General features: G+C 37.5%; 1 protein-coding gene across 1 annotated transcript in view; it reads right to left on the reverse strand.

The window, feature by feature from the left end:
• LOC107568133 (VPS10 domain-containing receptor SorCS3-like) overlaps positions 1 to 12,639 on the reverse strand; it is a gene marked incomplete at its 3' end in the record, with an annotated part of 190,162 nt that overhangs the window by 27,077 nt on the left and 150,446 nt on the right. The window contains exon 3 of the mRNA XM_016253989.1: positions 5,376 to 5,443. Within this exon, the coding sequence (XP_016109475.1) occupies positions 5,376 to 5,443 (68 nt within the window). The remainder of the gene's footprint in view (positions 1 to 5,375; positions 5,444 to 12,639) is intronic.

A 12,639-nucleotide genomic window follows, 5' to 3' on the forward strand; every position in this document is an offset into this window, starting at 1 on the left:
CTCTTTTGACTTGTGCCATTAAGTGACCCTCTAATAAAATTCCAAAACAGACTGAAAACACCCCAAACAGCCTACTAATAACAAAGATGGGTGCTAAAAATATTTTAATAGTAATCCAACATTGCATTTATGGGTTTGTTCTAATTCCATCACTGTACAGTGATATTATTCTTAGTATGTGCAGCCAACTGAAAACAAGATGTCCACCGAGTGTCATGACAAAACCAAAGCACTATTTAATTTATACAGAAACACAAACCAAAGTTTAAAGCATAATGCTACTTTTTTACAGCCCTGCAAGCACTAGCATTTCAATCTAGATAAACATGTATACAAGAATATCAGCAAAACTGATACTAGATTAATGGAAACTAATTATACTTCTTTTAGCACTCTACAAGAGCACATGCAGCTCAAGAGTTTCAAACCATGGCAACTGTGCATGCTTTCATTTTCTGATGGTTCTGGTCTGAACTGGACTAAACGACCTGTTCTGTATAGTAGCCAGTGCTGATAAGTCAGTTGCTGATTTTCCTGACACACTTACATTAAACACTAAAAAACTGCTATGAAACCAGATTTCTCATCAACGGAGCACTCAATTCAGCAGATAAGCTCTGGAGTCAAGCACAATATGACGTGTCATTATAATAAATAAATTGGGGCCGTGATAAAAGGAAAATGAGACCTTTAAACCCACAGTCTTTACGTTGACAGAGATTATCTGTCAAGTATATGACTCTATTCATCTCTTTAGCATATTTTCCTTAGAATGAAAGACCCTTAGGGCCGCTAAAGCAGGACAGGGAACGGTCTGACTCCCAATTCTGACACATCTGGTGTGTTGATGGGATTTTAATTTGATTACAGCAAACATAACAAGTACCTCTGAGGCTGATTCTGAAACTAGAAAACCGCTCGCAAATCCAGTCTAGTGAGCACATGCTGATGGCAATGATGATATTCTCAATTTATTATTATGACAGACACTAAATTAGAGTTGACTCCAGGATATAAGGGGAAGTCCCACCAGAGTGTAATTAAAAAGGTAAGAATATCAATAAAAAAATAGAGTGTGGTAAATGACCTTCTGAATAATAATCGTTAGTGATTTATGATCGTCGTCAGAAAGCACGGAGAGGGGGCGAAGCAGGAGCCCACAGAATTTTCATAAATCTTCTATATATTAAATCTGGAATCATAATCCTGAGGTTTATGAGCTGTGTTGAGGTACGGTCAAATATAGCAACTAGAGTTCATAATATGGATGGATGGATGGATGGATGGATAGATAGATAGATAATATAATATTTATTTACTTCATAAAAGTCAAGATATTTATGTTTTATTTTGAGGTCATAAGAGTTAAAAAAATATATTTTGTGGCACACTGTAATATAAATGTCTGTCTTGTCTGATCGGAGTGCATTGTTTGGAAGCCTAGCATATGTCAATTCCATGAAGCCACAAAGATCGTAAAAACATCTAGATTATTTTCCCCCCTAATAAGAGATGGCACAAAAAGAATCCCAGGGGAAAATGAACATTGGCAAATTTATTGTTTTTCTTCTCGCTGAGAGGTAAGTTCTGACTTCTTTAAAAGGTCAGGGACATCAGGTAAGTCCTGCTCCGAAAGGTCTGACTGGTGTTGCACGCGCTGACCTGTGAAATATCAGCTCTATATAGGACCTGCCGCTACCAAAATGATGCAATTTGAAAGTCTGTCAGCGGTCACCCTTGCTTGACCCCCCTAGGCAGCAACGTCAGATGGAAGCATGCAATGGAGATTGGTGGTCCAGAAGCAACTATATGCAGTTTTAGAGCAGCAGGTACATCACATCATGTTATGCTTGAAAATAATTATCGCTGAGTTCTGTTCACACTCACACAGTGCACAAATTGATGCAAATACTTGAAGAGTAATAACTCTATTCACATTATCTTGAAAATACAATCATTTCTAACATTTTCTGCACCATTATGAAGAACACCTTGGTTAAACTGAAGATACTTTCATTGTACAAAGCAGATGTCATTTGCATCTTTCATACACAGAGTTTCTAAACAAATAAGTAAAAATTGAGCAACCATCATATTTCCCCTCTTTTACAAGAATAAACAACTCTAGAAACAATTAAAATAAAAAGCATAAAAAATTGCCTGATTGGTACAAAAAAAATATTCTCCATAATGATTTTTAAAAATGCTGGGTAATTTTTTTTGGACTGTACTAAAGCATAAAAATACTGTAACATTTGTAGATATTAAGAAAACATGCTCAGTTCACATATTTGTGTGTGATTTCACATACTGCAAATTTACCCAATAATATTTCGACACTTGGCGGTTGGCGGAAAACACAGCGTACTGCAGCCATGGAAGCCAGCAAAAAAAGTGGGTCAGAAATCAGATTCTACACAACCTGAAAAGCATCGGCATAAAAAAGCAAATGAAAATGCGGATAAATCAATTCATCAACTTAGAGTGTAAGGTGTTCCTCAATCTTGCAACCCACGTAAGCATTGAGTCTGAAGAAACAACAGAAAAAACAACTTTCAAATATTTTGAATTTGGACTGCAGTAACAATTTATTTATTTTCTTCTTCTTCTTTTTTTTTAAACTAAATGTTTATTGGGTTTTTAACAGGAATAACATACCAAATAAGACATATCAAAATTACATAAAAACACAACAGCATTAAATTTAAAAAGAAATAACAACATTTGCCAAGTTATGTCTGCCTGGCCAAGTTTGCAGTAGCAATTTCAACCGCTAGCTGTTTTACATGCTGCACCTTTAAATGAACTACTATTCTAATCAAGTGCAACAATATTTCAGAACTTAAGAGTTCCATTTTTCATCTATTTGTGCTGATGAATTATAAATAAGATATTAGGTGTTTCCTCTTCCTCCGAGAATGCAGGATGTTTGCATGAGAAAGAGGTACAGTGCTTTGAGCAAAACAAGTGTCAGTTCTATTACTGGCATCGATATTTCCTTCACATCCACACACAGAGGGGTTCATTCACTTTGAATATTATCTGGAAAAATGACTGATCCGGCTCCATTGTTTAAGGTCATGCTGTTCATTAAAACTGACACGCCGTTTCTCACAGCGATGCTCGTACCCTGACCTTTCTCAAAAAGTCAACAGCTGTCTAGTTTTCTGCTAGCGGAACTAAACTTCACCAATTGCTCCTTCAAAATCCACCTCCATCTTAATTGAACTTTGATCTCAATTAAGAATGAAGATGTGTGGGCCCTGAAGTATATTATATCATGAAACAGCGTCAGTGACCAAAGCTAAATGCAGACGCAGAAAGAAAATGGCAATCGATGCCAGGGTTGCGCTTAGATTTGTTGTTAGCTGGTGTAAATGAGCACAGAACTCCCCAGAGGCCTGATTTGTGGAAAACTGAGTATTAGCGAGCCATCATTTTGTCAATACATACTTTCAATGCTGTGGGAGCAGTCATTGTGATGCATTAAAAGTGAGGCTGCACAGAGCCTCAGGGTTTAGCAGGCCAGACTACACAACTGTGTGAGAATTCAGTCTTCGTCATGACAGTCAGGTTTGTGCTTGTATTTGTGTTGCTGTTGATTTGAAGTTGGTAGGCTATTGTGTTTAACTAGCTATTGTGTTCTTTCTTTTCATCACCAGTTTATGTTTTTTTCTGCATTTTATCAATTCAAATTACCTGCACATCAGTAATAAAGAAAAATAAAATAAACACGCAGAAATGTGATGATAAATTAGAACTGTGAATAATTAACACTGTGCACTGCAAAAAAATGGCTTATCTTACTTAGTATGTTTGTCTTGTTTCTAGTCGAAATATCTAAAGATTCTTAAATCAAGATACTTTTACTAGATAAGCCAAATGACTTAAGATATTTAGTCTTGTTTCCGAGGGGGAGGGGGAACTAAATTAAGTGCATTTTGCTTAAAACAGGTAAAATTATCTCAGTGGGGAAAGAAAAAAATATTAAAAAAGATAGAGAGAGATAGAGAGAGAGAGAGAGAGAGAGAGAGAGAGAGAGAGAGAATTACTAAATTGCATTTTAAAGAAACTCAGGTGAAGCAATTTGGAAAATTAAGTGGAAAATGAAGTGTTTTTCACCCTGTTCTAATTATTAAATATGATTAAAAAATAATAAAATAAGTATAAAAATAGTATATATATATATATATATATATACATACTATTTTTATACTTTTATTTTTTATTCAATACTTAATATCTTGTAATATCTACTGAATATCTTAACTTCCTTATATTCAAATTACAATTCTGCATCATGTTTGCTACCTCAATTCAAATACAGGAACTGATTCTCAATTCAGCTCAGATTGGTACATAACCCTAAGAATGATAATAATAATAATAATAATAATAATAATAATAATAATAATAATAATAATAATAATAATAATTGTAATTAATTGTATTTACAAATAACAGATCAGACATGGTCGATGTAGTACAAAATCTTCCATTCTTTAAAATTGAGTTAAAACTTAATATAAATTAAATAGAGTATAATTGACTTCCAAGTCTTTTTTTCCCTAATTTGACAATGTATAGTAATTGCTTAATTGCACAACAATTACGGCGTAATATAGTAATCGTAGCCTGTACTTATATTGCACATAGAATGAAACACATCCTTTACTAGGAAAATCATTCAGTGTATTCTCAGAAAACCCATTAACCTTGAAACCCTTCTGCCCTACAGCAGCTCATGAAAAGAGCACTGCACTTGTCATCTCAAATCAGACGTCATCGCAAATCGTCAGACTTAAGCACCTAAATACGAGGCTTCTCTCTGTCCAAATTGAAGTGTTCAGTTGACCGTGTGAAAGATAAGGCTGCTCCTATCACTCTCAATTGCACAAAGCGTCCAAAAACACCAGTAAACGAGAATCTAACAGAGTCAATAAGGATTACAAAGGGATGACAAACTAAATTGAATTTAGACTGTAGAGGACTTCTATGGTTTGGATCAGTGTCGTAGTCTTTTTTTCTGCTCTAAATGTGGAAATAGTTAAGAAACAGGCTATACTTAGGTACTCTCCAACTGATGGTATAAATTAATACAACTGGCAAAAAAAAAATATATATATATATATTTTGTCCACAAAAATGTGACGTATTAACGTTGTGAATATGAAATTAACACTGCTCTTGTTTGAGACGGAATAGTTCCTGAAGTGAATACTACTGCTCCTCGCTCCAGGCAAAATCACATAACTCCGCTTGCCATCGCTCACATACTTTGCCTTGGATAGAAAGTGTAATGGAGAACGGGAAAAGAGCTAAGATGGAAGGAGAGGTGTGGGAGAGAGAGGAAGAGATGGTAGCTTTTAGCTCACCTCCATAAAGTGCTTTCCGTTACACTGCCAAGGTGAAAGTCATACAGCTTGGTGAGAATCAGAATCACCTGTGAAAAGAAAACAAAAAAAATCTAATAAATCTATATGCACTGACTTGTTTATTACTCTTATTCCTTTCAATCACATTTATATGAATTGCAGACAGTTTCTTTTTAGAGCCAAAAACGAGCTACAGGAGACTTCACATATTTCAATTTCCAAGACAGGTACTGCAAAATTCGAGTTAATAACAACAGTGCTATAGCTCTTAAGGTCTTTGCACACTGAGTCCGAAATTCTCGTCCGAAATTTTTGCACATTAAAAAATATATACGACCTCACATTGTCTCAATCACGTTTACACACTGAATTCAGATCAGGTTGGATGTTCTGCGTTTTTGCATCTGTAGCAAGCATTTTGATAGGAAAGGATGATTAAATAAACACTTATTACTTTACAAAAAAAAAAAAAAATTTAAATACTTTAACAAAATAAATAAATAAAAGTATTAGCAATATTAAACAGCAGAAGGTCAATTAGATTACATGTGTTTACACTGCAAGCAAAGCTACTGATGCAATACTGTACAAATAATGATTGTCCTGTCTGTTTACATTCACAGAAGATAAACTTACAATGTTTACATCAATGCATTGCCAAGTTGGGTATATACTGGCCAAAACACCAGTAATTCTGACATCTACTCCTCATAAAACTTCTTTAAAGCTATTTAGAAACCTAAGGGCTGTTGGATAGCTATGCTCATTTTTCCCAAAGCCCTTCAATTGTTTGTCTTCCCGACTCCAGTGATGTTGTGTTTACTTCTCTTTTGTGTCAACAAGCAGCACTCAATCGGCCTTCAAGGCTTTAATCTGGGTGGGATTGAGCTTGATAGTTTTCAACCCTGACCTTGGGCTCTATGATCTGTGAGAGCTTTTAGCCTGAGTGTCAGCGAGAAGACAGCGGGAGCTGCTGACCTAGCCATCCAGAACGTCAAACACTCATGCATGCACGCGCATCACACGTTCACAGCGCCGACCCCATCAAATGTCTCAACATGCTTCACTGCGCACACCACTGAAAATGATAAAGGCTTAAAAATGTGTTTTCTTTGCATTTTTCTTCATTTCATGGTGGCACTGTAAGGGAAAGTGGGGGTAAGATGTGTCGCCTTCTTAAGAAATTACGCATTCATTTACAGCTGCCTGGGCTTATCTAGGTTTAAAGGCTCATTCACACCAACAATGGTAACTATAAAGACAACTATAATGATAACAATATCAGCATCCACACCAATGGATGATGACATTCTGTTTATTATAAGCAAGTGCTTCAGTCCTATCGCCTGTCACTTTAAATACTCGAGGATGGATTCTGATTGGCTAGCAATGCTTTTATCATTCATCAGCTGGAGAAAAAAAAAGATCTGAAAGTGATTTTCATGATATCATTCCTCTGTTCTAAAATATATTGTTATATTTTAGAAAAAAAATGTAAATTGTATTGTTGTTATAGTTATCATACTATTACAAAATGTTGAAAATTCTCACTGCATTCAAACATTTTGAATATTAAAACTTTATTTAACTTTATGAAAAAAATCATCATGACATCATGCTTTACTACTGTCAGACTCTGTTCCGTGTTTTGTGTTCTCCCCACGTGTTCCATGGCCCATTTTTCCCTCATGTTTAATTATTGTTTCATTAGTTCCAGGTGTGTCTCGACATCCCATCCTCTAGTCATGTGTATTTAAAGTGTTTCCTGTTTTGAGTTCTCGGTCCGGTATTGTATATGTCAACCTCTCCTACAACGTGTGTTTTCCTGGTTCCTTGGATGTAATTAAAGTCTCCTTGTTTATGTACTCCTCGTCTCCTCGTTCCTCACTCCACGTTCCCTCACAGTAGCGGACGTGACAGAATACCGGACCTACAAGCAGTAAGCGGCACCCCTTCTCCCTGTGTTTTTGATTTCCTTTTGAAAAGTCTTTTGTTTTCCATTGTTTTTTTTCACGTGGCATGTAAATAGCCACTCGCTTCTCCGCCCTAGCCTGCAGAGATCTCCCCTTTGTGGAGTATACGTGGGAGTTCTGCAGGATGGCCGCGAAAACAGCGCTGGACGACGCCACACTAAAGGGATCCTAGTCTGCCTGCTCCGCCATGGCTTTCTGGTCTGCCTGCTCCACCATGGTTTCCTGGTCTGCCTGCTCCGCCATGGCTCCTTAGTCTGCCTGCTCCGCCATGGCTTCCTAGTCTGCCTGCTCCGCCATGGCTTCCTAGTCTGCCTGCTCCGCCATGGCTTCCTGGTCTGCCTGCTCCACCATGGCCTCCTGGTCTGCCTGCTCCACCATGGCTTCCTAGTCTGCCTTCTCCGCCATGGCTTCCTAGTCTGCCTGATCCGCCATGGAGCCCCAAACTACCTGATCCGCCATGGCTCCCAGAATGGGTACCGCCCTGGAGGATGTCCATCCTTGTAAGCCAGTCCTGAGAGGCCTCCAGAGTGCCCACCCCTCCTCCCCATTGGTTGTTATGAGGCGCGTGGATGTGTCTCAGGTGAGGCACAGGGCTAAAGTATCCAGATAGAAATTTGTTGGGATATTTGTTACCCATTCTCAGTGGGAAATTGCCCAAGCAACAAGGCTCAAAAAAAGTTGGCTGGCAAATTAGCTCAAAAAGTTGCCCCGTGTATCATCAGCCAAAGAAACACACTAAATTATTTACAAATTAGTGCTCTAAAGACAATAAACAAATCTCTGAATTGACTTCAAAAATTATTTTAGCACAGTCAATACACCCCCAAAAAAGGGAGATTGACTTCCACCATGACTTAATTACCTTTAAAACCAAAAAGAACATACATGGGCAGCATCACATTAGATGACAGACAGTTATATAATTAATAAAGGGCTCAGTCCTTATATTTGCTTCACAAACGCAAGGCGGAAGACAGCAAATGACAGAGGGCAGCCGTGATTATAAGTCACCGTTGCAGCACATGGTCCCTCACATTGACATTTTACATAATTAAGGCCATTTCGTTCTGTCAGATGCTGCTGTGTTTCCTGTACAGGTCTACGTAGGTTTGAGATGATGGGTTTCATTTGCATATTCATATTCATTTTCCTTTGATAGATTTGCCTAGTGTAAAACAGGCCTCTTCCCTGAAGCAGGGCGACAAACAAGCCGTCACTTTGAGTCATGTTAGTAGTAGCGGCTACTCTGTGTCTGTTTCAGAAGATAAAAGTCATGAGACGTGAAAAAAAATGTATGAGAGGGGGAAAAAAGTAGCTTATACCCTGTTCAAACCCCTTTTCTTCACATAACGATTCTACTGTATAACCAAGTGGCTTCAGCTAAAGCCAAGGCCAGCCTAACAGACGGACTCTGATATCTGTAACTGTCTAGGCTCATGACCGTCACAGAACAGATTGTTCAAACCAAGAATGATCATTCCACCACAGAGTTGCAAGTTGTCTAAATAAGAAGAGAAAAAAAATTTGGTAAGAAATTTGGAGATTGCCCAAGTTAGTTAGGAAAGAATCACAAGTTAGTTAAGAAAGAATCACAACCTCTGAACCCTTTCACTCCCTCTTAACTCTCATGCACTGATCAGAAACCCCAAGGCCATTTTAATATATATTAACTTTTAACAATTTAACAAGAGAAAAATCCTCAGAAAATATTGGACTTGATCTAGAAATTGAGAGAGAAACACATTAAAAATCTTGGAGAGAGCAGAAGATATGCAGACACTGCAATATAAACCATAAGAAGATGTAAAACAGATAAAAACAGATGAGATGTTTTCTTTTTTTTCTTTTTACAAGTACTATGCTTACTATACTATATTTATCTTTTCTAAAAATTTATTTTTATCAATTATTCTTTCAAATTAGATTGCATAGAAACTCCCAGATGTATTTGGAGTGGATGAAAGCCACACAGCCAGAAGCAAAAAAAAAAATAATGCTTGCCATTAGCAATATAATGTAAGAATTCTTCACACAAGAAAGAAAGAAAGAAAGAAAGAAAGCAAATTGAATATAGGGGTGTGAGAGACACAGAGAGAGATTTCTTGTCCCTAAGGGCTTCTATTCTTTATTGTGTGAAAGCACAGAGGACTCAGCTGCAGTGGCATTTTACACAAACACAATGTGGAGGCTCCAACCTCTTGATGGCATTCTGCATTGTATTTTCCAGCTGATCAGCAGAACTCTTGCTGACAAATAAAGCACAGATCTACCTCTGATGACTGGTGCTCAGCATGATATACAATAAACTACTGCAAAACAAGCAGATATGAGTAAAAGGTCATAAACGCTCTAAAGCTGCATTGAAACGTAACTTGTTTATTATATTGTTACTAGTTCTGTTCTCTCACTGGTCCATATTCATTTGTCTTGTTATCTTGTTTAGCAGTTCTGTTTTGTCATTGGTTGTTTTTGTCATGTGATTTACCCATAGTCTTGTATTTAATGCCTCGTTCCATTTGTACTTGGAAGTTGGAAATTCCCAGTTCCCAGTAGGAACTTTAACAGTACTGTCTAAGAGGAATTGCAGCAACTCCATCTTCAGAATCCAATATGGCTGCTCGGTGCATCAACAGAAGAGAAACAGTAGTACTATATCGTTTATTAGCCCTTATGTTTGTCTGTGTCTCAAACTCAGTGGTGCACACAGTACTCTCCAAACTCTGTTTTGTGGACATGAAACTCTGTCATTATCTTTGCAAAATACAGCTGTTTTTTAATTAACTGGTATTGCTAACAAATATCGTGTCCATCTAGGATTTCTGACTTCTCTACTAGAACAAGGTCCACTTGGATGTGACGTCATTACCAGCTCCTCCATCTGACTTTTGAGGTAATTGGAACACAGCATTAGCCCTGTTTGTCTTGTTTGTTGTGTATTAAAGTAGAGTATGTTACACTATTCCATGTGTCAGGTCATTGTTTATAGTCAAGTCAAGTTTATAGTTTGTTTCATGTCTTGGACATAATTCATAGTATGTTTTGGGATCGCTTGGGTTTTCTATGCCTTTGTCCTTTTATGCTAACATAATAAAATGATTGTTAACTTTAGTGATAGAAAAACTGGATCATTTTACTGACTCTCCCGTTTGACATCTTTCTTCAAAATGAACAAATCTTTATTCAAGTCAATTTGTTAATATGAGTTGTGTTAAATGTTATATTTTCAAGGCCAAATTACCTAAACACACCCACCTACACAAATTTGATCATATTGCGAATTAGGAAACCATTATAGTGCAGCCAAATATATATATATGTAGGATATCAGACCGAATCAGACAATCTAAGATTTGGTCAGAACCGAGTTGAGGCACGAGGAGTCACAAAAATTCCACAGAGGCCCCTGACAACAGGATGTCATAAATCGGACCCCAGCCTCTCTGAAGCAAGCCTAAACCTAAGACCCTGTCACAGAACAGTTTTCAACATTAACACAAAAGAACACATTGACAAGTCCAATTTTGGGGCAAGTTATCAAGAATAATGGTCAAAAGAGATGCACAGCGTGACCGCCACATGGAAACATGTGACAGTGATCACAAGCTTCAAATTGACTTCCTCCACTTTACGACAAGAACAGAGAGACTAAAATTCCTTAGACATTTTAATCTCTGGTCTGCATACATTCACAGAATGGCACGGAAACTGCCTTTCCATGCACCTAAATGACACTAAAAGGACTGGTGACCAGCTAATAATTGCTATGCATAACTCCATATTATGTATCTAACCCACATGTTTAACCATCATATCTTAATCATTTATTGTGTATGTATTGTTAATAACTATTGAAGAGCTTAAGGGGTCATATTCATGCTTGGTATGTGTGAGTTTAAGAATTCATGCTTGAAACGTTTCTTCCAATCAATACTTGGTCAAATGTATCATATTCGTATTATAAGAAATCATGTCCAAAATGTATACTCTACCAGAGCGGGAAAAACGCAGATCACGTGAATGATGAGATAACAGTTGATTTATGAATGGGAGGAGGAATATACAACGCCCCAGGCAAACACGACATCTAATTGGTCAAAACACCATTTGGGGGTGTTAAACAGCCTGGTTTAAATACTCAGGACACCATCAAACTGCGCGCTTTTTGGTCTTTTGCCTTTTGCCTTTTTGCGGGTCTGACTTTTTGTGTCTAGCTTTTAGCCATGCGGCTTTTAGCTTTTCACTCCTAGTCATGCTTCTTTAGTTTTGAGCGTGGTCTGGCTTACACGCCAGCTCCTCCAAAACCATGAGAAGAAACGCCACCTGGTCTCATCAAACTTTACATCTATTTCTATTTCTTTAGTTTGTTTTATTTTCCGTTGAGAGTTTCGTGTTCTGAGTTAAGCCTAACGCCGCATCTTCCAGAAGAGTGCTGTCTACCCTTCAACTGCAGACCACAGCTCCGCGTCGCCAGCCAACGCCCAACCACTGGCTTCCCAAGACTGAACCTCCAGCCAATCAACAACCTCGGGAAACCCCTTTCAGCAACCAGACAAGAAAGGGAACCCCGCAACACAGAAAGCAAGTACCTCCAGATACTAACTGAACTGGTGCATTTAATCTCAATTTTAACCTCATTGAGGAACTCAGTGCGAGGGTTAATTAAGTGATTGATGGTTGTTCAGATCTATACAATGGCACATATTGCTGTAAACTTGGGATTTCACATTTTCATTCTCTTAAACTAATTATTTTCCTCACTTTCTCTCTTTCTGCAAACTTGTGTGAATGCGTGTGTTCATGTGTTAGATTAGTTTATATGTCTTAGATTTATCCAATAAAGCCTTATTTATATGGAAAAGAGAAGTATCTTGTGTTTTGTGCTCACAAGTTAATGTCTTAAACTGCCGACCTTGTTACCGTGCTAATTAATAGTGTTTTCACTATATTTTGGATATAGATATCCATTGCAGAATTGATGTCATACGGCTCGCTCACTGACTCGCAGGCCGTCTCAGTGATCAGCCGTAAAACAGTGATTCTGTCCTAATTCCCTTGCATATCAATGGTGGAGTTCCCTTTAAAATCTTAAATGATTCCCTTTGAGCTAAATTAAAATTATCACTGTTTACCTTACATAAGTAAAGATCCAAATAGTGCTTATGATGCTTTTTTGTCCATATTCATTGGAAAATATGAAAAACATTGTTTGTCTGAGAGGACTGCAAAAAAGAAAAAAAACGAGGACAAACGTCTCGGGTTACTTATGTAACCATGGTTCCCTGAGTAGGGAA

Source organism: Sinocyclocheilus grahami, unplaced genomic scaffold, assembly GCF_001515645.1.
Source record: "Sinocyclocheilus grahami isolate Dianchi unplaced genomic scaffold, SAMN03320097.WGS_v1.1 scaffold1219.1, whole genome shotgun sequence".
Classification (NCBI taxonomy): Eukaryota; Metazoa; Chordata; class Actinopteri; order Cypriniformes; family Cyprinidae; genus Sinocyclocheilus; species Sinocyclocheilus grahami.